The sequence below is a fragment of the Cucumis melo genome, chromosome 10 (genome assembly GCF_025177605.1).
Source record: "Cucumis melo cultivar AY chromosome 10, USDA_Cmelo_AY_1.0, whole genome shotgun sequence".
Lineage (NCBI taxonomy): Eukaryota > Viridiplantae > Streptophyta > Magnoliopsida > Cucurbitales > Cucurbitaceae > Cucumis > Cucumis melo.
The window spans coordinates 975,397-1,002,520 of NC_066866.1; the positions used below are offsets into that span (position 1 = coordinate 975,397).

Consider the following 27,124-nt stretch of genomic DNA (forward strand, 5'->3'; position numbering starts at 1 on the left):
TCAACTTTTATTATCTATTTTTTAAAATCGACATTTGAAAAAATCTACAACACATGAAAATCGATCTATGCATGAAATGGTCTCAAATGGAAAATTTCTTTTGATTCAATTATCGAAAGTTTTTGGCCAATATTTATTAAATGAAATCTAAAAGATAGTGTCAATTAATACACTTTAAATTGATATAATTCTTTACTTAAAAAATAGATACAACAATTAACTCATAGTTTTAATTGATATAACATGGTTAATTAATTTTCCTCCAGATTAACAATATTCGTTAAAAAAGAATAGTTTCAGCACATTAGACTCGACCGGATCGAACCGAAAAAGAACCGGCTTCGCACCAAAACCAAGAAAAAGCCGCTAACGCTGACTCCAATGACCGAATCAGAAGTGAAGTATTTCTTTTTCTTACTTTTAATTAAGCGTCCCTGGTCCATCTTTCTTTCTCTTTCTCTCTCTTCCTCTCTCTCTCTCTCTCTCTCTCTCTCCTGGAAACTCAAGCTAACAACGTAACTCTCTCTTCCCTTTCTCTTTCCATCAGCATTTGGCATTTGATCGAACAAGAAACTCGTTTGGAGTACGGAGTTGCTTATGGGAGCTAATTACAGAATAACAAGCATTGGATCGGTGAGGAGATTGGCGAAAGAGGTAATTCGAATTCATCTTTGACTCACTCTCTCTCATCTATTGTGTTAATGGAACGCAAGAATATCAGAATTAGGGCTCAAATTGAGGTCTCATTATTTTATACTGTATGTTTCTGTTATCTGCTTGGATGATTCGGTTGAAGCTCCGCTAATTTCTGTAATTCTCCGGTGTTCTTCTATTTTTCTTCTTCTTTCTCTCTGATTGGAGCATTTCAGGCATTGGTATGTACTTTGACCACTGCCTGCGAATAATTTGATATTCAATCGAACTGGATTTGTTATGTCATTTACAATTTCGGTTCCTTTAGAAATAATCGAAGTAGATGCTATGGAGGAGGTTGATCCGGAGCTCACTTTGACGTTTTTCAGGGGATGAATCTTGTAAATTTGGTTGTGTATATAGAATAAACGCACAATTGGAAGGAATTGAAGCAGAACTGAACAAAGTTAAGGTGCATATTTCTAATTGAATCGCTCTCTTGTCTCTGAGTGTGCAGTTTTGGTCATTTGATTGTTTCTAACTTATTGAACATTGAAATGAATTGTTTATGGAGTTCTAGTCTTCTACTCGGCTTTCGTAGAGCGTAAAATTGTTCTGTCATTGTTATCTGTATCCAGAGGATTGCTTCCTCGGCATAATTTCATATAGCGATACTAATATTTGATTTCGAATTTCTTTTGAAGTTATCTTCTATAACTTTATTTGAAGTGCGTTTTAAATATTAATGCCGACTGTTCTGAAATGCTAGCTTGTTTAAGTCAAAGTTTACCGTAAAATTTTCCTTTCTCTTCGATTTTTTTTAAATCATTCAGAATTTCATATTTATAATTAAGCTTTGATGTGCCAAGGCACTTGAACAAATCTGCGATATAATCCTATTCGAATAATCTATGTTCTCTCAATAACTGCAGTAGTAAACTGGCCTAGCAGATTAACATTATTGAGCTGCCTCTTTTTTCTTCTCTATTTTCTTTTTAAAAATTAATTTTGGAGCGAGCGTAAATTATAAATCTGATTTTATTATAGTAGCGAGTTTCTCCTAGGAAGAATTTTCCACTTCCATCTCTTATCTACAATTTCGTAATGTTATTTCTACATGAAAATGGAGGAAACATGATCTACCACCGCAAGTTTGAACTTAACAGTCGGCTCGTGAAATATACTTTGTTTAAGTTGAGGTGTTTTTTTCGAATGTGTTTCATAGCTTTCATCTTTGTCGAAGATTGATTTATAATTTGCGTTTCTTAATCTTATGCCTTACAAGAAGAAATGGTGCGTTTATTTTGGCAGTCTTGGCTCCAAGCAATTAGGATAATTGCCTTAATGTTCGTTGCACCCGCTGAAAAAATTGAGCATGAATTCTCAAGTTAACAGCGGTGGGGACTTCTATGCGGGAAATTTATTGCCTAGAAACCAAAATATTTATTCAGGTTCGAGGCCATCTACTAACAACAGCTTCGCCCAGCATGTACTCACATGTAAGTTGACAAATTATCTTTGTAATTGTTTAAGTCATATTTATATATTCAGTAAATTACAAATTGATCTCAAGCAATAGCAATTTCCAATCTCAATGATTCTGTACATAAAACCATACACACACAATCGAGAAATCTTGATTGCTTATGTTTCAATATAAAGACCTGCTCCAGGATAGCGTCAGTAACGTAATATGATGTCTCGAAACTGGTGATTTTGTTCGTTATTTTAGACATACTTACTCTCATCCTTATCCATAACCAAATGAAAGTTTTACACTTAATTGGCTGAAACAATGCTTGGGTAATCTTGTTTCTTATTTCACAATTGATGAGTAATGAAATTGTGTTCTGTGAATCTTCCAGATGGACTCCCAATGTTTCAACCCAACTATAACTTGAACCCAGTATCGATGACACAAACCAACCAGATTTTTACCAACTCAGTCCATACAACACCACCTGTCTCATCGCATCTGGAAAGTTTTGCATATAATCAGGTCTCCACACCTTTTCTAGTAAGAGATGAAAATTCATGTTTCAGAAAGGATGCGGACGACTTCATCAGAATGTTTCAAGATGAAGCTCCTCGTCAACACTGTGACGAACTTCTACAAAGCATTGTGGAATCATCATGTGTTAGCAATTCTACTCCGTTCAACGGAGTGGAATCATCATGTGTTGGCAATTCTACTCCATTCAAGGGAACGAAAGACTTCGTGAAGCAGAAAGATCTAGAAATTGATCTCAACAGGACACCAGAGCAGAGACCAGCAAAAAGAAGACAGCATACTCCCATGGTATTCTCAGGAGAAAGGTTTACGGATTTACTTAATCTTCCATTGGATGGAAATTTAAGCCTTTACGAGGAAACACAGGAGAATTTTGTCACAGCTGCACTAGACGAAGCAACTCAGAAACGACATGATGAACTATTGAAAGATCTCACAGATACATTATCGGCAGCCATTTCTGAACCAACGAAGGAAATGGAAAAGGGCAGCGATCAAGCAATTGATCTTAACAAGACACCAGATCAGAAGACACCTAAGCGAAGAAAACATAGGCCCAAGGTTATAAAGGAAGGAAAACCCAAAAAGTCTCCTAAGCCGGTGACTCCGAAGATTTCCAAGGAAACTCCATCGGGAAAGAGAAAATATGTACGGAAGAAAAACATCAAAGAAGCGACTACTCCACCAGCGAATGTTGTGGAGATTAAAGATTCGAACACTGCAACTAAAACAAAATCCTGCCGGAGAGTAATACATTTTGAGATGGAAAAAACTGGAGATGAGGAGCAGGAAAAGAAGCAAAATGAGACGGATGTTGTAGAAGAAAACATGGGGAACTTTAGTTTCATGATGAGACCAAACGTTCCAGACTTCTGCTCTCAAAGTACTAGTGTCTGCGGAACAAGTCAAGATGTTCATGACAGTCCTCAGCTAAGACCAATGGTGGCTGAAAATGTTCAACCTACAATACCAAGTAATCCTGCTCATATGAATCACATGATGACCTCTCACATCTTGCAGTCTGAAAGGGATGCAGCTGAAGTCCCCCTAAACAAATCAGGATACAACAAAGCCGAAAATTGGCTCAATGTTCTTAGAATTTTACATCAGGGAAGAGCAAATCAATATCAAACTGGATTCAGCAACGGATACGCACCTGTTCAGCAAAACATCCGTGCAGAAGAAATGGAGCAATTTGCAAATCAAGCTAAAAGGAATACTTATTATAAGGAGGTGATGGGGATCAACTCTGGATATTCTCAAACAGTTCCAAATCATCAGTCCAATATCAATGAAGCAAGGGGCTCAAAGAGAGGCCGCCCTCTTACAACTCATCCAACACAGCCATGCTCGATTACTACACTGGACTCTTCAAAGTCGTGTCAAGAGGTGCGCCAAATAGGTGAGTTCCAGAGACAAGGCAGCAATATAAACATAGGATCCTTAGAGAATCCTGGGAAGAAATTTGAGCCTGGCCTCTATGCAACTCTCCATAAAAGATATTCTACTATCCAATCAAATGAGGTCTGCTCAAGCCACCTCAATACAATAGGGTGCAATTCTACCAATTCTGTTGGCTTTACTGCAGAAATGAAGCAAGCCATGCTCAATGGTCATCATATTAGAAGTAACCAAATCACGGCGAAAGAAATTATTGGTGACAGGCATATTCACTCAGTAGTCCATGAAAACCATTTTCAAAGGCAACAAGTCTCTCACAATCTGCATCCAGCAATAGAGAGGACGTCTGTGGCCTCTGGGTTGAATAAGGTTGCCAGCTATCGCTCATTGATGACTGGTGACAAACGCAACATGATCCAACCATTTCCGCATCCGAAAGCCCCAGAACAAGGATATGCATGCAGACAATCTGATAACAGTATACTGACAGTAAGGCAAGCTTACCAACCCATGATATCAGGTTCGCTAGCAACAAATGTACACAAACAAGGCTACTCGTTTGGCTTTCAGAAATTCCCTGCTAAAACAACAAGTAAGTATATTTGTTTCTTCAGATGAGGAATTCGAACGTTCCGTCAAGGTACTAACTACAGCCTCTTAACATTGGTGTAGGTCTGCTAGAAAATGAGATTCTACACAAAATGAAGCGTCTCAGTCTTAATGACCATGAAGTAAGCATCAGGACAGAACAGAATGCTATTGTTCCATATAAAGGAAATGGTGCAGTAGTTCCATATGTGGAGTCTGAATATTTAAGGAAACGAAAGGCACGACCTAGAGTTGACATCGACCCAGAGACGGAGAGAATATGGAATTTATTAATGGGTAAGGAAGGAAGCGAGGGCATTGAAAGTCATGAGAAAGACAAGGAGAAATGGTGGGAAGAGGAACGGAAAGTTTTTCGTGGACGAGCTGATTCATTCATTGCAAGGATGCATCTCGTGCAAGGTTCATTTCTTATATCTTCCTATCAAACTGCTTGAATCTCGGAAGAGAACGACACTGAGTTTCCTGACTTGAAATTTCTATTTATTGTCTTATTAAAAAAAAAAAACAAAACGAACATTGCACAAGGAGGGTTAACAAATTCTCAAATCAATATTTCAAAAGTTCCTTTTTCTTTATTTTTTTTTCTTTAAACAGAATCCGCATTTCTAATTAAAGAGGCAAAACTCCAAGTGTTTTTATCAGTTCTTTTCTTGAATTTTAATCGCGTGACTTACAGTTTTATCTAATTAATAAATGAACAGGATTCAAATTTCTTTCAGAAAAGATTTATTAGAATTTATTTGTGCATTTATTTTTAATCAAATTTCTAGTTCCTTTGTATAGGCAGAAAATGAGTGTTTTGAAAACGATTGAAAAAATGTGTAATGTGCCAAGAATTAGACCAATTAATTTAGTTTATTTCTACTTTTTTTATTGAAATATGCGATGGGGTTTCAAATTTCCGAATGCTTGGTCAAAAGTACATGCTTAAACCAATCAAGTTATGCTTAAGTTGGCTTTTTAGTTATGCTGTGCTGCCTTTAAAAGAATCAATATAGTTAGACTTAACCATATAAAACCTTAAGCGGCCAAAAGTATTTCAGTTCCAGGTTAACCCGTTTCTTGTAATTATGAGTTAAAAGAGAACTATTTTCGAATATTTGTGGTTTAATATATACATATAACAAAATTCTCTTGTGCTCTTACCAGGAGATAGAAGATTCTCACGATGGAAAGGATCAGTTGTGGACTCAGTTATTGGGGTTTTCCTTACTCAAAATGTTTCAGATCACCTTTCAAGGTAGACTTATCATTTCGGTTAGAACACTAGATCAAGGATTCAAGATTGTCTTTGAACCAAAAATGTAAACAAGTGGATCACATTTTCTTTTTCATCTCTTTCTGTGCAGCTCTGCCTTCATGTCTTTAGCAGCACGATTTCCAGTAAAATCTGCTAGCAACTTGCGAACTCAGGGTGAAGTTGAAACGAGCATAGTGGCCAACGAGTCAGCAGCTTGTGTACTGTATCCTGCGGAGTCTATAACATGGCATGTTCAGGAACTATCCGTGCCAAGGTTTGAGATGCCCCAGACTTCAATAAACCATCAAAATCGAATTGTAAATTCGGGAACTGAAAAAAATTTCACGGAGCTAGGTGGTCAAATTGTGGAGGAAGAAGTCATATCCTCGCAAGATTCCTTCGACTCCACAATTACACAAGGTACTGCAGGGGCCAGATCATGCTCTGGATCCAACTCAGAGGCAGAAGAACCCATCGTTAGTTACAATTCTAGCAGCACTCATTATTCAAATTTCACAGACATCAAACAAACGGAGACAACCGCCACAATACAAAAATCCTTCAGTGATTTGAATAGAAGTTCAGTTTCTGATGAAGTCTCAGAACATAAACACTGGCAATTAGCAGATGGAAAACAAGGTTCACTAACATCAGAATGGAACGAGATTGACGATCTTAGTGGCCATTCCTTAATTAATTTCCTTGTAAATATTGAAAACCAACCAAAGCAAGTGCCCGATGCTCCTTCAAACAATCAGTTGCACATTACCCCCGACTGTGGGGTATTGGAGGTAGAAGGCCGTGAAGCATTCAGCGAAGAGAGCACATCTTCAGGGCCGTCGATAGTATCTGGATGCTCTACAGAAAAGAATATGACTTTTCATAGGTTAAACATTGGAGCTCTTGAACAAAGACTGGATAAAACCAGTGCCGAAGAGAATGTACAAGCAAGATCACAAGAAACAACCAGGATGGAGCATAGTGAATCTGTCAGTGAGCACTCAGTGCACCTGCAGGGTAATGGTATTCAATTTAGTTCTCACTGTGAATATAATCTTCATGAAAAGTATGAACCATGTGAGAGGAACAACACTTCCCCATTAGAAAGTGTGTCTGTTACGAATCCACCCCCAGAATTAGATACACCAGCCGAGAAAAGTGCTGTCTCAAATGTCGTTCATGTGCATGCTCACACAGAAAATTTGCTCCCTGGAAAGGGAAACCTAATAAACTTTTCAAATAATGAGGCCCATTCTCTATCTCAGGCAGATAATGAGGGAAATATTAGCCCTTCGAAAGCAAAAAGAAGAAAGGTCAATAGTGAGAAAAAGGGTGGAAATGATTGGGATAGTTTGAGAAAGCAGGTGGAAGCCAATGGACAAATAAAAGAAAAGGGAAAGGATGCCATGGATTCAATAGACTATGAAGCAATCAGACTTGCCGACGTTCATGAAATTTCTAATGCTATCAAGGAACGAGGAATGAACAACATGCTAGCTGAACGAATTAAGGTATGTGAAAACCATTAAAGTTTTTAAGGCCCACTTTTACTTAAACCGGAAATACCAGTTGGTAACGGCTACACTTTCCATCATAAAATAATGTTGCAGGAGTTTTTGAATCGTCTGGTAACGGATCATGGGAGCATTGATCTTGAATGGTTAAGAGATGTACCACCAGACAAAGCGAAGTATGGATATTAAATTTTTGTATTAAAACTAGCTTCATTAGGCGATTTATTTTTTTGATTTATATTTATATAATATAAATAAATGTATCTCTGCTGCAGGGATTATCTACTTAGTGTACGAGGATTGGGTTTGAAAAGTGTGGAGTGTGTTCGTCTATTAACACTGCATCATCTGGCTTTCCCTGTATGGTTTCTCGCAGACGCCCAATCATTTATTCAAAAGCTTAATGGAGAGGTTCTAATATCATCTTAAATTGCTTTCTACCTAGGTTGACACAAATGTCGGAAGAATAGCTGTTCGGCTTGGATGGGTTCCTCTCCAACCATTACCCGAGTCACTTCAATTACACCTTCTAGAACTGTAAGTAGCAGTGGACCGATGAAATTGTCAGTTTTCAGTATTTGGAAACTTCTAACCTCCACTCTGTGTAGGTATCCAGTGCTGGAGTCCATTCAGAAATATCTGTGGCCAAGATTATGCAAACTTGATCAACGAACGCTGTAACCTCTCCATACATTCACTATTCATGTTTGATGACCAAAAATAACAAAAAGTTGATATCGATTTCTTCTGAATTCAATTAAGTTTATAACTGACCAAGTGTATTGCACAGGTATGAACTCCACTACCAGTTGATTACATTTGGAAAGGTGAGTTGTAGCACCCGATTCTTTAGTATATCATTGCCGTTATGTGTGAAGACTGTAGATGCTATTGGTCTTTTTAAAGTACAACTAGGATATGCTTAATGGAACTATTGATCTGTAATCGTGACGTCAGGTATTCTGCACAAAGAGCAAGCCAAATTGCAACGCATGTCCAATGAGAGGAGAGTGCAAACACTTCGCAAGTGCTTTTGCAAGGTTTGTCAATTTTGTTTTGTATTGTACGCGTAGACCATCACGTTTACACTGATCATTGGAAACTGACTTTCATATAGAACTACTACAGACTAATCTAATCTAGGTATATAGACAGAAACTAGTATCACATAATATCAAAGGGAACAAGATAAAGAGAGGAACTTTTATAGCATGAAAGTTCAAGTGCGAGAAATTCTGTTCATAAAGATTGTCCACTCGTGTCTATAGGCTTGCCTTCTCAACTCTTAACTAAAACATGAACTGTATTTAGTGCAGTGCCCGACTTGCTCTGCCAGCACCTGATGAAAAGGGTATTGTGGCTTCAACCAATCCCATGGCCACAGAGAAGCAGCCACCTGTAGTCACAAATCCTTTGCCAATTCTTCCTCCTGAAGGAAGCACATACACCGAAAATACTTTGGCCCCCGGAAATTGTGAGCCAATAGTTGAAGTACCGGCAACACCGGAACCAGAGCCCAATGAGATAACTGAAAGTGACATTGAAGATGCTTTTTATGAGGATCCTGATGAAATTCCTACCATCAAACTCAGCATGGAAGAGTTCAAAACAACTTTACAAAACTACATCCCAGAAGGCGACATGTCCAAAGCTTTAGTTGCCTTGAACCCAGAAGCTGCCTTTATCCCAACGCCAAAATTGAAGAATGTGAGTAGGCTACGGACAGAGCATCAAGTGTAAGTTTCTTGTCTCGTTTGTTCAATTTTTTTTAGTATAAACCAAGGAGTCAATGAAATAATAAAGTCACTATAACAAAACAACTTTAATCAAAAAATAAAATTAAAACAAACTAGCAGACTTGCAATTTTACTGGGTATTTGGTTAGAAAGAAACAACAGAATCTTGATAGGGTTGAGACGAGACTTGGGAGAACATTAGATTTAATACCTCGTCATGTTCTTTATTTCCCAACTTTTTCGTAGTTATGCACTAGGCTATCCTTTTGAAATGGAGTCCCTTCTCGTAGTTGGTGGGCTCCACTAGTTGGAATAGTATGTTTTGTTCATTCTTTCATTTTTCTCAATGAAACCTTGGTTTCTCATTAAAAGAAAAAATTTAAAAACAAAATAAAATAAACAGACAATGTAATTCACTCTATAACTCAAGTATTTATCTAAATGCAGGTATGAGCTTCCAGATTCACATCCTCTCCTGAGAGAGGTAACATTTTCATTTTAGTTTGATACAAGCACACATAACGCACTAGAATTGTAACATTTACTCATTTAAACATACAGATGGATAGACGAGAACCTGATGATCCAAGCCCGTATCTTCTTGCGATATGGACTCCCGGTAAGCAGCAGTCAATCTGTTCTATGAACCAATAATTCTCTGTTCCCTTTTATCTGCCTCCCTTTCCCCTTTTCCATCTCGGTAACCTAGAAGGAGGGTCAAACATCAAAATTGTCATCGTTCATGGAAACTAACGATTTTAAGTAGAAAAGGAGAGAACTATTACCATCAACAGTAACTTAAAAATTTCTATGAATCTCCAGGTGAAACGGCAAACTCGATTCAACCGCCAGAACAAAGTTGTGGATCTCAAGACCCAAACAGACTCTGCAATGAGATAACATGTTTCACATGCAATAGTAGAAGAGAAGCGAATTCACAAACAGTCAGAGGAACGTTACTGGTAAACTACAAAGAACACCGACTTGATTCGATACGATGAGAGGCTTCTAGTCCCTTAAACTATTTTTACGTCTCTCTCTTGCAAAACTACAGGTACCTTGTAGAACTGCAATGCGAGGGAGTTTTCCACTCAATGGAACATATTTCCAAGTAAACGAGGTAAGTTCGCTTCTAACACCTATCATTATTGGCTGAGAAATAGATAGTCGATAGAAAATCAATAACTTTCTCATGTTGGTTAATTATGATCTTTAATGCTCTCTCTCTCTCTCTTTTTTCCTTTCCTTTTTGGAAAAAGTAAATCTTTGCTCTCTCTTTTTTCTCTTTTTCTTTTTCCTTTTTGGAAAAATGAAATCTTTAATGCTCTCTTTGTTTCCCAAAAAATGACTGCTTGAATTTGAAATCTTTATATAATTTATAATAAAAAAAATCGGAGATTTTATAATTATTGGTCTTCTGTTTTTTTTTAAAAACATACAGATGTATATATCTGTGTGTGTTTTAATCTTTATACAAAATATTTGACAACTAACTTTAGTTTCCTATTTTTTGAAAAGTTAGATAGCTTCAGAAAAAGCTAAATAGATGTGGAGGTAGAAAAAAAAAAGTTTATTAGGGCGATAAATTGTTTAAAGAGGAAAGTTAGGACAGAATAAAGGAAAATTGTCGAAAAGGGAATCTAATAGGTTTCGTTTTGTAAAATTAGCATCCTTTTTAAAAATCGTTTAATAATCTTTTTCGGTGCATCGGGCTAGATATTAAACTGAGATCTACCGTGATTGTAAAATTTCTTTAAATCTTCCGAAATTTTAACTAATTTAAGAAAATTTGAAAACCACCGATTTTTCAAATTTAATTATAACAAATTTCCTTTCTACAATCTTTCTCAATCCTATGCCAAATCTTGATTAATTTTCTCCTTATCTTAAATCATTTTTTATACCATTTCTCAAGTCTTTTATTCTCATTTGCGCTCCATAACTAGATTGGCAAGATTACAATAAAAATCTTATTTACAATAAGACTTTTATATAATATTTAGAATACAAAACTTTACTGATGAAAGATTTGATTGATCTGGTTCATTCCGGATAAAATTGTACCGAGAAATTCCAAAATTATCAAGTTTTTAAGCTTTTTCAGGACAATTTTCTTGGGATGAATCGAGATCCATCATTTTTTTCAAATATACGTTGTCTGCATAATCTACCAATTATATTTTATTTAATTTTGATTAGGAAATTTTAAAATTTTGAAAAATAAAACAACTAAGATTTGAAAATTTTTGAAAAATTGTAGAATCTCGATTTAATATCTTACATTGGAAAACCCAAAACAAAAATCTTGTTGATCGATCTGCCCACCGAAAAAAGATGTTTAAACAATTTTAAAAAAGGGTGATAGTTTGGATGATTTTTGCCAGAATAATCATAGAGAGAACTATAGAAAGAGAATAAATCTAAGAGAGAATATTAGCTAATTCAAGACGGGTTTGAAAAAAGTTGAAGTCCGAGAAATATGTTAAAGAGACCATGAAGTAAGAAGAATAACGAAATATTAGAGAAAAACATAAAAAAAAAACCAATAGAACTTTGGATAAAGAGTAGTAATTAGTTTTTTTTTAATAAAACAAAACCAAATTTCATTGAGATAATGAAACAAGACTAACACTAATAAGTAACAGCCAACTCTGATGCGAGATAAAAAATCAAAAGAAAATTATAATGTCGATTAGAGGAAGAGAAAAAAAGATATGTATTAAAAAAATATAAATAAATAAAAGCCTAGAGGGTGAAAAGTTAAAAAGTGAGATATGTATTACATAGAGAATATTAGTGAAGGAAAGTTGAAAAGAAAAATTAGGATAAACATTAGAGTGGCAAACGGTACAATTTAGAAAGAAAATCGAAAGTGGTTAGAGAGTTCTAAAATTCTAAATAAATAAATAAATAAAGCAAGGCAAATTAGAAACCATAGGAAGTTCTAGAGTGGCGAAACCGTTTAAGAAAAACAATTAGAATTTTCGAGAGAGAGGTGTGAGCTTTGTAAGAAAGTGAAAAAAGAAAAGGTAAAAGTGGCCGATACAAAATTTTAGGGAGAGCACTTTTATAGGAAGAGAATTAGTTGGAAAAATTACAAGATAAGATATATTATTTCTCTCTCTTTTTTGAAGAAAATTTATGGATATATTATCCATTGTTAGAGAGAGAGAACGCGATACGTTAGAGTGAAAGTTATTAAAATTAATTTTTTTAAAAAAAGGATTACACATACACGCACGAGAATTTTATACTCGGAATTTCGAGGTTGAAAAAAAGTGTTTTGACCTCAGGATAACATAATCGTTACTGCATAATTTCTCTATTTAACCTTTTCCCCAAAATCACAGATGTTTGCAGATCACGAATCCAGTATGAAACCTATTGATGTTCCAAGAAAATGGCTATGGAACTTACCAAGACGAACCGTCTACTTCGGAACGTCAGTATCAACTATATTCAAGGGTAAGAATGAGCAAAATTCAAAGATTATACTTAAAACTCAACTTCAAACAAATGAAATATTACTTATGTATGAATTTTCTTGCAACTAGGCCTTGTGACGGAGGAGATTCAGCAATGCTTTTGGCGAGGTATGTATTTTCTTTACTTACTAAAATTCTTGCGTAGGATTCTAACGTCTGCGTTTGATGGTCTAAAGTTTAAAGCTAGTGAGTTATTAAAACAAAAAATTCACTCAAGTAACTGAGCCCTCTAAGTTGACTTTTAAAAAAATGGAATAAACCCCCACTATATAGTCTAATATCTAGATTTTATCAAAAAAATCCATGCATTGCCCTGAAATGATTTAATATTTGTTCTGCATTTCGCATTTTGAGAAATTTAAAATAATATATGCTATCGAGAATTTAGAAGCTTTTTGGATATAATTTAATGGTTCGTTGTCTGATTTCAACGACGTTGAGAACCTCATTTTTCCCCGAATTTCTAAGCCAAAACCATGAAAGAAAACTATCTATCGAATAAGATTTAATTTTTAAGTTTTGAAAATTGTACTTGTTTTCATGATTTTTTCGCAACGGTTTTTACTTTTCCTAAAAAAAACATTTTCATTACGAATTAAATATCGAAAAACGAGAATAAGGTTTTTAAATTTTAGTTTGAAAGAACTGAGCTTCAAATAAAACACTCCTGAAAAAGGTAAAGCCTTAATCACTCTTGAGATACGGGCCATTTATACAGAAACTAAATTTTGAAATTAGAACGTTCATTTACTTCACAACCCCGAGACTTAAAGGGCTGCATAAATTAATCCACTTAGGTTAGCTCCAAACAACTGAGGTATAAAATGGTGATAATTTCGCGATCGAATATATTTTCACTTACCTTAAACCCTAAATATTTGCCTACTTGTTTTTAAAAGAAAAACGATCATTCTTTTGGATTTCCTTTTCGTGAATATTATATAACGTGAAACTTGTATGCTTTTTACACTCGCGTTTTGGCTAGGGAGGATTTCACATTTTCAGTCATAGCCCCATCTCATGTCATATTTTACATTTTCTACATCTTGTTTATCATTTTTAAAATAGCATACGTGCTTTGCTCTGTTATACTCTCTATTTTAAAAATAGATACAAATTTAAAAAACAAAAAATCGAACAAAATTTTGAAGGTTCATATATTTTTCGTTTTGATTTTTGTTTTAAAAGGGTTTTGTTAAAAACTTCTAACAACGTTTTGTATGGTTTCCACTCCTTAAAATGATGTTTGGTTTACGGAACTTTTATATTTGATTCCAATGTTGATTTTTAAAACGTATAATAACACTAAACATCCATTTGGTAACGAATTCCTTTCTGTTTCTAAATTTTTATTTTTTTGTCTTTTTTTAAAATGAAGGTGTTTAGTAATTAATTTATTTCTTTTTTATTTTTAAAACAAGACATTTGATTTTTTATAATGAATAAAACAGAAAATAGAAAAAGACTTCGTTTTTTAAATCAGACACCGACCATATATGCTTTTTTATTTTTAATAAGGAAAAATTTAAAGAACAGAAAATTAAAAATTAAAAAAAAAATGCTACGGTTACTGTAGCAAACTTTAAAGATAACTAGATTTAATGCTCCTCTTTATTTTAAGAAAAATTCAAGCATAACGATTAAGGAACATAAAACGATTTCAATAATCTAGGTCTCATCTAGTAACTTTTAATTTCGTAATTTTTTTGTTTGTTTTTCAGATTCTGTTTTTTAATTTTTGTTTCTAAAATTATTATTTTTTTCTATTTTGAAAAACAAAATATGTTTTTGAAAAGTTAATATTAAAGCAAAACCTAAAACAAATAGTTTACCAAACAAACCCACCTTCTAAACATTTCTTTTCAGGTAAGTTTTAGTTTTGCAAATTTATTATCTTGAAATTAACAGTTATATACACACACATTGAAATAATTTATTGAAATTTTAAAAACCATAAAAGAAAAGTAATAATAAGATTACAACCATCGTTTATGATAGATTATTATCTAATATTTTGTCTATTCAGTCATACGCAATCATGCCCGTTTACGACAAAGACGGCTTGACATGAATGTATGTCTTTAAAATGTCTCACTACATCAGTTTTCAAACGGTTCAGAAAATATGTATAAAAAAGTCTGAAGAAAAGCTTATCTTACATACGTATCTAAGTACAATGAAGGATATCTTCGTTCAGTTAAGACTCGGTAACCATCCAATTTTATTTTATTTTTTAAATTTTGCTTTTTAAAAAACAAAAGTAGGTAACAAGTCTAGTTTTCTGTTTTTCAAAAACAAAGCGTATTTTCCTCAAAGTTTCTTTTTTCATTTTCAAATTTCTTTCATAATCTTGAAAACAAAATTAGTTCAAAAAACCAAAAATTGATTGAAGTACCTGACGCGACTGTTTTTTAAAAACAGAAAATAGAAATCAAATGAATTACCATTACCTTTTCAAAATATAAGCCTTTCGTTTGATAAGATGTTCTCGATATTTTACCGGTCTTAAATTTCCAATCCACCCTGTTATTGACGAAAATAAGTATATCTAGAAAAGAATAAAACAGGAGACCAAAAACCAACTACAACGAAAAACTTAGAGATCAGTTATTCGAAAAATAGCCATCTGTCTTATTGTTAATTGGAGGAAGCATAGAAGCTTAAGCTGTATTCACAATTTTTTTTGTGTGTGCGTGTGACTGTGTGGAAAACATAAGATATTGTATTGAAAATATAGCTTATTATTTTTTAAGATGTAATGTGTTAGAAAACAATAAAAACCACATATTATACCTAGTCATAACCTTTTCCTTGTTAATTTTGAAAACTCCTTGTTATAACTACCACAGCCATGAATTCTTGTAAGTTAGTATTTGATAACATGAATATTAAAATGAGAACATATAACATTTGTATCACAATGAACTTACCTAACGAACCTAATTACTTTCATCGTAAAGATGATCTTTCGCAATAATTTTTTAGAATAGCCATTCCTACTTTATAGAGCAAATAGCTTTAATTGGATAACTCTTTAAGAGGCTTGAGAGTCCAAATAACTTGATAGTAAATATGAAGGAGAAATGGTTTGTGTTGCTATGGGAATGTCATCAAAATTTGAAGTTCTAATTGATTTTGGTTTGGGGTTTAAAAGTTAAACTAAATTGACTTTCTCCATAGGAACCAAATTGGTTATTTTAACCATTGGAAAATGACGAGCATAGTAATAGTACCTTCCGAATGTGCAAATTGCAGATTGTGTCTATATGTAACTGCTGTTTTTAGTCTATTTCCTTGCCTCTGCTTTTCATTTTATGGGAGTGTTCCTAAATAAAGGGAAATTACTTCCAAGAGTTCTCAGAAATTTAGAAATCCAAAGAGATCTAGGACACCAAAGATAGGATTTCTGATGCCTCACACTGATCAGTGAATTTTTCTTTTCTATCTGCCCTCACAACGTTACTTGTCGATATGCTACTGATGAGCTCTTCTTTCTTGTTATTTAGAAGAAACATTCAAAGGAATTTATACTAAAATTGGGAAGATGATCACCTTGATAAATGGGGTTATTAACTCCCTAATGTACCAAGCTTCTTAATATCCTTTCTTGTTATGTAGAAGAAGAAACACTAAAAGGAGTTTAAACTAAAATTGAGAAAATGATCACCTTGATTAATGGGGTTATAACTCCCTAAAGTACAAAGCTTCTGATCATCCGTACCTGTGGAAAAATGAAAAATCAAGTGATAAGAAAAACAAGAATGAACAAAAAAAATTAAGTTACGGAATTTTACATCCTATATATGAATATCAATTGGTACTTCAGTTTCGTCTTTAAATTCTTCATTGCTCGCAGCTATGGGCATAATAGTAATAGAGATTACGAAAGAACAATCCACTTAATAATGAGATCGTGGCAAGATGGGTACATAGAATATCTAATCATCCTTATTGTGCATTTAAGTAGAAATATTATCCATATTGTTTGAGATCTATGTTCATACTATCTCCCATTTGTACGTCGGATCACAAGCTAAATTTTGAGAAACATTGCAGGGTTTGTTTGTGTAAGAGGATTTGATCAGAAAACCCGAGCACCCCGACCTCTGATTGCAAGATTGCACTTTCCAGCAAGCAAGCTAGCCAAGGTGAAAAATGGACAAACAGAATAACCGACTTTTTTTATGCAAAAAGGCAGAAGGTAAGGGAAAGAGCAACAGAAAGGATAACTGACTGCTAAAGAAGATTTTCGACTAACCTATTGTTCTAGATTTTTAATTATTCTTGGTCTAACGTGAAATGCAATCACTGCATGTTAGCCAAGCGGCAGAGGAAAGAATCACCAAATTGAAATTTTAGAATCCATAAGTGAGATGTAGTCTCTACCCTATTGATATTCTTATGATTATTCTCAATTCATGCTCGAAACAGAGCCCATTCTTCAAATCTTGCCGGCGTCTAACTCTTCTCCAGTAATTGTTAACCTTTTTGTGCTTTACTTGCTCGGTATTTGTATGGTCAAAAGTTGAAAATTGCATCAATCACCGAAAGAGAAGGAAATGCAAAATCAATGTCAATTATCGAAGGTACCCAACCCAGCATAATTATTAACTTACCGCAAAAAGGTTATAGTGAAGACTTGAATCCAGATATGATCAAAATGAAAACGCTAAAGCAATAGGTACCTCATAAATGATATAGGGTCAAGTGTGCCCCCCAAAGCTGCAAGAGATAAGGTCAACTATGCAACAGGATATAATTAAAAAAAAAAATACTTTCTAAAATTTGAAAATTAAAAAAACAAATGCATAAATTGGCAGACAAACACTATGAGTAAAAGACAACATACTAAAGACTATATCGGATAAAATGCCAGTACATAATAAATGTATAACACTAGCACTAACAATCATCTGTTTAATATCATATTCAATTAAACACAGAAGCTACTTGCGTCGACAGACCTTAATAGATAGAGAATAACAAATCCATGATCAAAAAAGAAGAAAGATAGCCAAATTGAAGATACAGTTTAAGCAATAAAGTTATGCAAGTACGAAGTGAGCCTTGAAGCAAGAAACAATAAACAAAGCAAACACAGACGAGAAATATAATTCAAAGAGAAAGGAGAGGACCCGAAAAAGCTATTTCACCGGATAGGTAGAAATAGCTAAAAAAAGTCCCGTCATAGAGTACTCCCACTGTAACAGTGTCAAGGTTGGCAACAAGGTTGGGCCGAGCCGCGGGCACTCCTCATCCTCATCCCCATCCCATAGAGAATCCCAATCCCCGTTCCCTGTTTTGGGGAGAGGGGTTTGGTCAGGATCGGGTCTCAACCCACGGAGAAAAATTTACCATCTCTCTTTTTCTTATTATTTTCATTTAAAATAAATTTAAATTTGAATTAACAAAAACGATTATTTTAACGATTATTTTGTTTCAAGTTTTAAATAATTCAAATAGCACCCTAAACCCTAAAAGTGAAATCATTGTTTTGCATACCCACGCTTTTTAAGGAAAAAATGACTTCAGAGAGTAAAGCGAAAACAAGTTTATTCAAATATGTGTTCAAATCTTCAGACACATAAAGAAATGAAAAGAAAAAGAAAAGTCTATAGTTCTTTTTGCTACAATGCAAGTTGTAGTATCAATAAAATGATGAGCCTGATAGCTGCAATCAACCTCTCATAACATAGCTTCCTTTTATTAGAGACCATGATGTCGATTTTTTTGCATAATCACCCAGCACCATGATATGAACAACAATATTTCCGTTCTCTAATTTCAAAAGATAACTTGGAAGTTCTACTAATGTTTTGGAAGCAATAAAAGTACGATAAACACTTTCAACCTCAACTACATTTATTATAAAACTAGATGTGTCAGAGGATTTATGGTATTTTCAGGCTAAGACAAGGGGTTTACATAAATTCAGGCAGCGAAGGTTAATATAAATATGACTATAAATCAGAGTTTGGTCTTTTCAGGCTAAGATGAGGGATTTATATAAATTCAGACAGCCAAGGTTAATATAAATATGACTATTGCACATATAGCCCAAATGCATATAGATTGACAAGCACTTTTCAAGCTAGGTTTACCACAAATCTCACAAAATAAACCAGAAGCTGTACGCACATAAGTAAGCTCATATCACTGGCATACTCATTAATAACAAACAAAAGAGTCTCATTTATATCGGCAAACCTACATAACCGTGAATCTTTTCTCACGAGTGATGACATAAAATAACTACTAAAGATATCCAGTAAATCAAAAGTGTTCACTCAAATACTTCAGAGTGTAAAAAGTTTGATCAGAATTGATGCACTGCATGCAGTATTAAACAAGGTAGGCACACAAACTGACAGAAGATCAACCATAAGATGAAGCGCGTAATGAATATTAATTAAAAATAAACACTACAAAAAAGACATCCATGAAACTAATTTGTTAAGCTTATAGATTTAGCAAACTTTACATTTTTCTAATGTTCAACGTTTCCTACATATAAGCAAGAGAAAAAAATGATAATAGCAACCATTCGTTGACTACATAAATTTATCAGTGGAATGTTCAAAGGAGTCCGAAACCTAGAAAACAAATTGCAAAAAGGCTCACAGCTTGGCTACGATCATTGAAGAAGGAAATGACAGTATTGTTTTATTTCACTACTTGGAAAGAAATGAGAGAGTTGAAGATGAAGATGAAAATGAAACAGCTCGGCAATGGTGTGAATTGAAGGGGAAAAGAAATTTGGTAGTCAAAGCATGTATATGGATCTCATTAAGATACATGTTCAAGTGAGATTGACATTGTTGACACGAGATGAGATGTCCAAATGTGCGCCTTACTTGCAAGCATGTGCAGGTGTATAAATTACAAGTGACCTTAAGAAAATAGACTGTGGCTGTGCAGATCTTCTGCAAAAATTTAAGATGTATATGCATGCTCAACAATGAATCTTAACCAACTAACAACAATCGGCCAATTACGCTAAGTGATTCTGATTTAAGAGACGAACACGCCAAAAACAAATTGAGACTTGAGAGAATGACAGCCATGCGTGCTGTATAATCATCCACGCAAATGTTAGGTTTCCAAGAAGGTTCATGCGTAGCAAGTCCAAAGTAGATAACCAAAACCAAGATCAACACGGAAATGAGAAATCAACCAAATATTTGTAGATCTTTTACTAATTTATGTTAAAGCCTGAACCTAAGTACTTCGTAACCAACAGTTACTTTTACAACTAACTTAATTCACACTTAAAATGTGAATTCGAGTATTCTGATGGCTCTAGTGGATGCGAATCATACGATGGAGAAATAAAAAGATGAATAGGAGAAATTGTTTCACGGATACTTCAAGGTTCCAGCTCAGAACTGAGGTATGAAAATTGAGGCAAGATTTACACAATAACAATGAATCTTCGCTTCATCTCCACTACTTCTTACTCCAAACATCAAACGAGCGTTTGTGGAAAGATTACTCTATTCTTTTTCTTTACGACGTCCTCTAAAAAGGATTCATGAATTCGCGCATTCTTCCATTGACATTTAACAGCATTTCTAAAACGTTCATAGCCATACAGCAAACAGTACACTCATAAAACACTTTCAACAGCAACAAAAGGAACTCAAAGCCAGGTCTCGATCGTCCATAACGATTAGATTAATTAAATCAAACCTCTGGAAGAGATTAAAACTAAATAATCCAAAAAAATCCAGTCGTGAAGAAAACGAATAAAAGCTACGCCAGAAAGAGAAACAGAACACGACGTTTCCTCATTGCAGATCGTACGGACACTTACATACAGCATCTACAACCACGATTTATCCGGATACGAACGAGAAGGTTCCGGGAAAAGGAAGAAACAGATACAAAAACAACAAACGGAGAAGCATAAATCACGGAAACCTAGGGTTTTTCAATCGCATCACGAGTTCTGCTTCGAACAGAAGAAGAACAAAATCTAAAATGTTAGAGCGCACCTGTGAATGATCCGACTTGAATCATAAGAATCCGAAGTAGTCGTCAACGGATTTCTGAGAGTTTGCCGATGAGATATCCGGAGAGACGGAGAGAAACCGCGCCGGCGAGAACCGAGAAGTTTCTAAATATGGAGAGCTCTTTTCGAGGGACGAGTTTCGCGCCTCTTTGTCTTTGCAAGTTCCCTCCGAACTATATTTAAGCGCTCGAGTGCATGCCTTTTCGGTGAAACGTGGAGGAAACAAAATCACTTTTCTTCCTTGAAATCGGGGACGCGAGAACAAAAAAAATATTAAATAAACACTTTTAAAAAATTAAATTTTGCATTATGATCGAACCACTAAAAATGTTGGATTGATGCCAAATCTAAATCATCCAAATTAATTTGATTTTAATAATTTCTCATTAAGGATGAAGTGTACTTTTAGAATTTGTTTTAAAAAAATGTATATTTTTAGAATAAATATATTCGTGATTCGTGACTTTTTTTTATTTTATTGCATAAGATTGTAAGGATATAATTCGCGATCAAAATAATAAGAATGTTAATGATAAAACAAAAGATGGATATTCTCTCTTTTTATGTCTTTATATAATAAGAATGTTACAAATGATTGAATCATAACGAAAGCGTTACGAGAGACTGAGTTATACTACTAAATTTGTTCGAGAAAATAAAGTCATACTTCTAAATTTATAGTGTATAATATGTGGTTGTTAATTGTCTTTCTATTTTTAGAAATGTTTGAATATTTAATCGATTTTTGTTTAAATTTATGATAGATTCAAATATAGCATTTTATGAGTTCTATATTCTATTATTAATTGAGTCATATTAAGTCTAGAAAGATACTTCTATTATGTATTAAATGACAATAATATGTGCGATGTATACATCCACCAGGCAGAGCGGGACTGATCGTGTAGATATTCTCTATTCTTTGTGCCTTCTAAAAACGTTACAAGCGACCGAGTCATGTTAAAAGCGTTACGAGCCACTACGTCATACTTATAAATTTGTCTCAAAAAATAAGTTGTTGGATTAACCGTCTATCTATTTTTAGAAATCTTTAAATAATTAATGTATTTTGTATTTTGTTTTTTTTTTTGTGGTTCTTTTGTTTTTGTTTTTTATGTGAATGATAAGTTCCATTCTAGCTATTTGTGACTTTTATATTAGGTGCTCGATGAGAGATTGTCATGTTCCACGGCTTAAAAATTAGTTTATATCGTTTGAGTTGAAATGAGTTTTTGAGTTGGAATGATACGTTTTTGTGTGCCCATGTGTGAATTTTTCCCTGCAATAGTGGTGGAGATTATATGGACTAATTGTGAGATTGAGAAATTGTGGGGATCAAGTTTTCCACCATAATCTTTTTCTCATTTGGTTTTAGAAAAATATAATTCACTTAGAGTGCTTTTTTAGTTAAGTAATTAGATTTCTCACTCACACGTCACAAATACAATAAAACCATACCTATTGGGAATAACAAATACAATAAAACCATGGCATGAGGATGGTAGTCATTCACCGGGAACCACATGGCATGAGGATGGCTTCCATCCTTGCTTACATCTAAGTTAGAACATTTGCAAACAACGCTTGTGTGTCCCTTTCCTCATGACATACATTGAACAGCGATTTCAAATCTTTCATAAACAAAGATTGTTGATAAACTACAATGGAACAGATTGCTAGGACATAGATATTGTTCGAGATGTACTTATGTATGTACCTATATTTGAGGCTAATTTGACACGTTTAATCGTGAATATGCAGATACATACATTTTTAAATCAAAATGATTTGGGTAAAGTTTTAATTGACCCAACAAAATTTATGATATAAATTAAAAGTTCTGTCCAGTTATGTTGCAATAATGTGATCATTGAGGTGATGTTTGACAATTTGAGTAGTTTGAAAGAGTTAAAGGTGATGGTTATTCACATCAACTCATATCTCTAACCAAAATATTCATATTTTTTACATCGTTATTCGTGTTAACTCTTTAAAAAACTTTCATATAATTATTATAATTAAACTCTATGTTCTTATTGCTAACTAACACCTTTGAAGTGTTTTTATTATTTTATTGTTTTTTAATTGCCATTAAGAGGTTTGCCTTCAAGACCTATAGCCAAAATACCCAAATATTTGGATGAAACGATAAATTAATTTTTGTGACAACCGCAACCTAAAATTTTCAATTCTATCAAATCAAAATTTTAAAATATGATAATGCACAAAATTCAATTCAAAATCTCCGGATATCATTTTAGAGTCCGATTGCTTGAAGGAAACTAATGGAGTCGGCAAAATTTCCTCATCAATTAGTGAAAGCTTAGGTTCGTGCATGTCCCTCGATTTTGTAATGATTTTGCTATCGTTGATTTCTTTGTATCTCTGACTTTAGGTTGAGCTTTTTTTCTGAGTGGGTATTGACTTTGGCTGTAATTGATCAACCAAGGCTGGCCTAGTGGCGTAAGGATATTGTGTTTATTACTTAAAAGTTACAAAAACACAAAACTTTTATTGCTTATTAAAAGCATAATCAATTGTTTGTGTGATTGTGTGTCTATATATATATACATATAACTCATTGAACACGATAAAATTTAGATCAGAGTAAAAATTGCAACCCGGTTTACTATTTAAGAAATTTTAAAGTTTTGAATAAGGATGGTATGTTGTCTAAGTTTAAAGATAAAATAATTATGGTAAATAAATGAATATAAAAATCCAACCATGGAAGAAACGTGCAATTGATTTGGTAACACAGTCGTCCTAGCCCAATCACTGTGACCCTTTGTGATAAGGTACCCCTTCTACCGAAGCTACGAGGCTATTTTTGTCGATTTCCTTAGAGAGAGTTGTTTTCTTAATTTATTTAAAACAGTTAATTTTACCCTTTGGAAATCATTGGGTTGCAAGTTAATATTTAGAAAATAAGAAAACCAAAGTGTAAATCTTTCCTCATAGAAACGAAAAATTGCTTGATGAAAAACCCAATTTACTCTACCAAAAATTTGGGGAGGGAATAGACTATTTGCTCTATGCACGCAACGGAAAAAACCTGCGTTGAAGGAAACCCAAGCGAAGTGAACTTGTGTAGTACACAGACCGAAAAAAGAGCTGAAATTTTCCTTCAAATTCATGACTAAAGAAAATGTGACGAGGGATATTGAGATAGGTATTGCAAATCATCACATGTTCACTTAGTTTTCAGACACATGGTAAATAGTAGATACGATTTCTATTGAGAAAAAAAATATTAAGATTAGGTTTGCACAAAGATAGGCAGGATCACACCACAAAGTTAAAGCTGTACTCCTAATTCTCCTGATAAAGAGCTAAAATAACAACTTTAGCACGTCAGCCAGGCTACAATAACTATATGCTGCTTTGTAGAGACCTAATGCAAATAACCACAACAGTTAGAAAAACAGAAGTTTGGAGTCAAAGCGAGCATAACACTGTTGTAATTAACATCTACTCTTCTCTTGAAGTTGGAGGTTCATATCTTTCATACCTCACTTGTTGTATATATACAATTAAAAAAAAAAAAAAAACACGTTGATTTGTTATGTCATTAAGGCATAACCTTCTTAGGATGTACTGCTTGGTTTCAATATAACAAACCACCACCGATAGAACCTTTTGAGTTATGAAGACATTGTCTGACAACTTTTTTTTTCCTTCTTGATATCAATGAGTGTTAGGACTAACTAATGCACTCTTAGACTATTCTCAGAAGATAACTGCCTGACTGTAACTAAATATATATTTAGTTGTCAAGTAACTCATAAGAAAGATATTAATACTTAGGCAAGTAACTACCATGACTTTGAATTCATTTGCTCTTAGCCTTTTATTGGACCTTATTGACCATCAGAGCAACCTATGAGAGTTCATTCGACAACTTTCCAGCTAACGGAGGGAGACTACCTATTGACTTTTCAGAGCAAGAACAGTCGGCTCTCAGCATACTGTTAGGCCCCCAAGCAGATTCTCACAAGGACATAAACATTTGAATTTTTTGTCAATTTCCAAAAACAAAAACAAGTTTTTGAAAACTATTTTTTTTTTAGTTTTCAAATTTTGCCATTGATTTGGAGAACACTCCTAAAATCTAGACAACAAAGCATAACCGAGAGATTGAAGTGGTGTTTTATAAGCTTATAAGCTTAATTGTCAAAAGCTAAATAGTTACCAAACAACGCTTAAAGAATCTAGTTATAGTTAACTTAAAATTCATAGGTTTTTATATTAGAACTTAGAAGACTCCTCTACGAGAATACAATGCAAAACAAGGTTTGTTAATGTGGTTCTTTTGGTTCCTGAGTCAACGCATAATCCCTGTATCATTCTCGTTCCCTCATCATAAGAAGATATCTTAACAAATGAGGCGGAAGGTCCATTTAGCCTCTAATGAGCTATTGAAGACTTTCGTGCATCTACCACTTCTGAAAAGAGAGTTTGAATGCAAGAAAGCTCTGAAATTTTCCATGCTACTACATTGCTGATCATCCTTCCAAAGTTCGTTCTTTGAATGCCTTGACACTAATGAGAAGATTAAAACTATCCTTCCAAACTAAATGCTTCAACAAACTGGTATTGCAAAAGCAATGTGAATAAGGAAATTGTGGGTTATTCCTAGACTGCTCTTTCTCCTCTCAATTGTGGCGGGACCTTTTCAGGACCTTTGGAGGCCAAGAAGCCTTTCCTAGTTCAGTCAATCAAAGATGTCTCATATCGGACAGTGAGTTTTGGTTTGAGAAGAAATCGAACATGCTTTAAGTGCCTCTTGGCAAGTTTAGAAAGAGAAAAACTGGAAAGTTTTTAATGAAGAGGAAGTCTTTGGTGGTTTATTTGGCTTTGCTATGTAGTTCTTTGTCCAAAGAGTTGGGTAACTGTCTCTCTACATTTTGGCTTTCGTTTAGCATGTTTTCAAGTAATCCTAAAAAGGCTGCCTCAGTTACACTGTTAGCAATAGTAAAAGGAGGCAGAATTTGAATGGTGCCACATAAACATTTGTCCAGACCAATGCCAACATTAAGATCCAAATTCTTGGAGATTTTCTATATCTAATGAATAGAAGCCCACTTTGAAGTCGTCTACTCTCCACTCATCCAAGTATAGGCTTCGACAGCAATTCAACAAAGGTGGGTTGATACATTAAAACCTCTAGTGAAATGTCTACCAATAAACCGGGTACATTAGTCCGTTTTAGAGATTGCGACTTATCAATTAAGTGACTTAGTCACTAGACATTCCAAAAATGTGGTACTAAAATTACCTAATTTTAACAACTTAAAATTCAGCACGGAACGGATAGTTCAACGAGTTAATGCATATGCTCTCGACTAAGGGGTACCAAATTCTGGACATAACATAAACCTACTGTATTTGTAGTTTAGCCTTCTTTTAAGGCTAGACAAACACATTTATACACCGAAGCCATGGAATTTCGATGGAAATCCAATTAATCAAGCATAAAAGTGAAGGGACTATACAGAATGTTGTTGCACTTCTAAAGTAAAGTAATTAGAATGAAAATAAGAAGCGCGGCAATAAAAGAATACTTAAGAGCAGCCACTAAAATAGCCAAAGAGATGAAGAATAGCTGCCACAAAACCTGCACACTTGCCCAAGCAAGCAAACCAGTCAACGCAACGGCCAAGATGTTATCAGGATCTGGGTCGATCAAAAGTTCAGCCCATTTGATATTGAAAACCGGCCCTCGTTCTTTCTTCAAGTCATCGCCGCCATTAGAGGAGCTCTTTGCCCCATTTCTTTCTCCTTCTCTTTCCTTTATACTTCCGCCGAATTCGGTGTTCTTGTTGCTCGCAGACGCTGTGAATCTTCTGCGGTTACTGGAAATTAGAAATTTGGAGTTGAAAAATGTGTGATGGAGAGGGAATTTGTAGAGTGGAAGGAAGAGGGAAGAAGGTGACGAGATTGAAGGGAGAGATGCGAGAGATGGGGAAATCTTCAATTGGTGTGGGATTGTGAGAAACCCTAACATTGTTGTATTGATTTTTGGTTCAATTTTGTCCGAAACGTTCCCGAAATCTACAGCGGTTCGCAGCATACATGGTTTTCAGCCGATGGAAACAGGCCAGGAAGAGACGAGGAGTGTGTTGTAGCGCCGGGCGATTTTTTTATTTTTTATTTACAACAATTGCAAAGCTAGTTCTTTTTATATATATACTTTACATCTTATTTTATTTTAGTTTATATACTTTCAATTTGTTCGTTTAGATCTATGCATACATAATTTAAAAAAAATGTTTCGACGAGAGCAGTCTTTGCAATAGGAATGTAATACCTCACGAGGTTACGAACAAGATGCAAGGTGGATCCCTGAACATGCATACTGTGTGTAAAGCAAGATAAAATAACGATACATTACACAACTCTCCAAATCATGTGCCTCAACTAATTACCCGTGCTAAAGCAATAATATTAGCAATAATATGGTTGATGACGAAGATTTATTGTC

At 34.4% G+C, this 27,124-nt stretch overlaps 2 protein-coding genes and 2 long non-coding RNA genes across 7 annotated transcripts; 1 reads left to right on the top strand and 3 right to left on the bottom strand.

The window, feature by feature from the left end:
• Positions 1–430: 430 nt before the first annotated feature.
• On the top strand, positions 431–17,075 carry LOC103489408 (protein ROS1A). Of its 4 annotated transcripts, none has more exons than XM_008448559.3 (21): positions 431–654; positions 1,023–1,105; positions 1,945–2,132; positions 2,499–4,637; positions 4,718–5,053; positions 5,804–5,894; positions 6,004–7,405; positions 7,505–7,584; positions 7,684–7,768; positions 7,854–7,945; positions 8,017–8,085; positions 8,199–8,235; positions 8,366–8,448; positions 8,725–9,144; positions 9,592–9,628; positions 9,706–9,763; positions 9,967–10,106; positions 10,199–10,264; positions 12,495–12,609; positions 12,699–12,737; positions 16,686–17,075. In XM_008448559.3, the coding sequence occupies exons 3-21, from the start codon at positions 2,009–2,011 to the stop codon at positions 16,799–16,801; spliced, it is 5,529 nt and encodes a 1,842-aa protein (XP_008446781.2). In that variant the 5' UTR covers positions 431–654; positions 1,023–1,105; positions 1,945–2,008; the 3' UTR covers positions 16,802–17,075. The 4 variants fall into 4 exon arrangements, with proteins under 4 accessions (XP_008446781.2, XP_008446782.2, XP_008446783.2 ...); XM_008448560.3 differs by having other exon boundaries at positions 434–654; positions 962–1,105; XM_051091015.1 differs by lacking the exon at positions 431–654 and adding an exon at positions 797–875 and having other exon boundaries at positions 962–1,105.
• On the bottom strand, positions 8,583–10,079 carry LOC127151393 (uncharacterized). The gene is made up of 2 exons (XR_007824321.1): positions 9,930–10,079; positions 8,583–9,849 (listed from the first exon to the last, which is right to left on the bottom strand). It is a non-coding gene; the product is annotated as an uncharacterized LOC127151393 (long non-coding RNA).
• A 50-nt stretch (positions 17,076–17,125) lies between the features above and the next one.
• LOC107990784 (uncharacterized) lies at positions 17,126–20,865 on the bottom strand. Its single transcript, XR_007824322.1, has 3 exons — positions 20,624–20,865; positions 17,765–17,925; positions 17,126–17,351 (listed from the first exon to the last, which is right to left on the bottom strand). It is a non-coding gene; the product is annotated as an uncharacterized LOC107990784 (long non-coding RNA).
• Positions 20,866–26,087: 5,222 nt separating this feature from the next.
• LOC103489407 (uncharacterized) lies at positions 26,088–26,808 on the bottom strand. Its single transcript, XM_008448558.3, has one exon. The coding sequence runs from the start codon at positions 26,711–26,713 to the stop codon at positions 26,153–26,155; it is 561 nt and encodes a 186-aa protein (XP_008446780.1). The 5' UTR covers positions 26,714–26,808; the 3' UTR covers positions 26,088–26,152.
• Between the last annotated feature and the right edge of the window lie 316 nt (positions 26,809–27,124).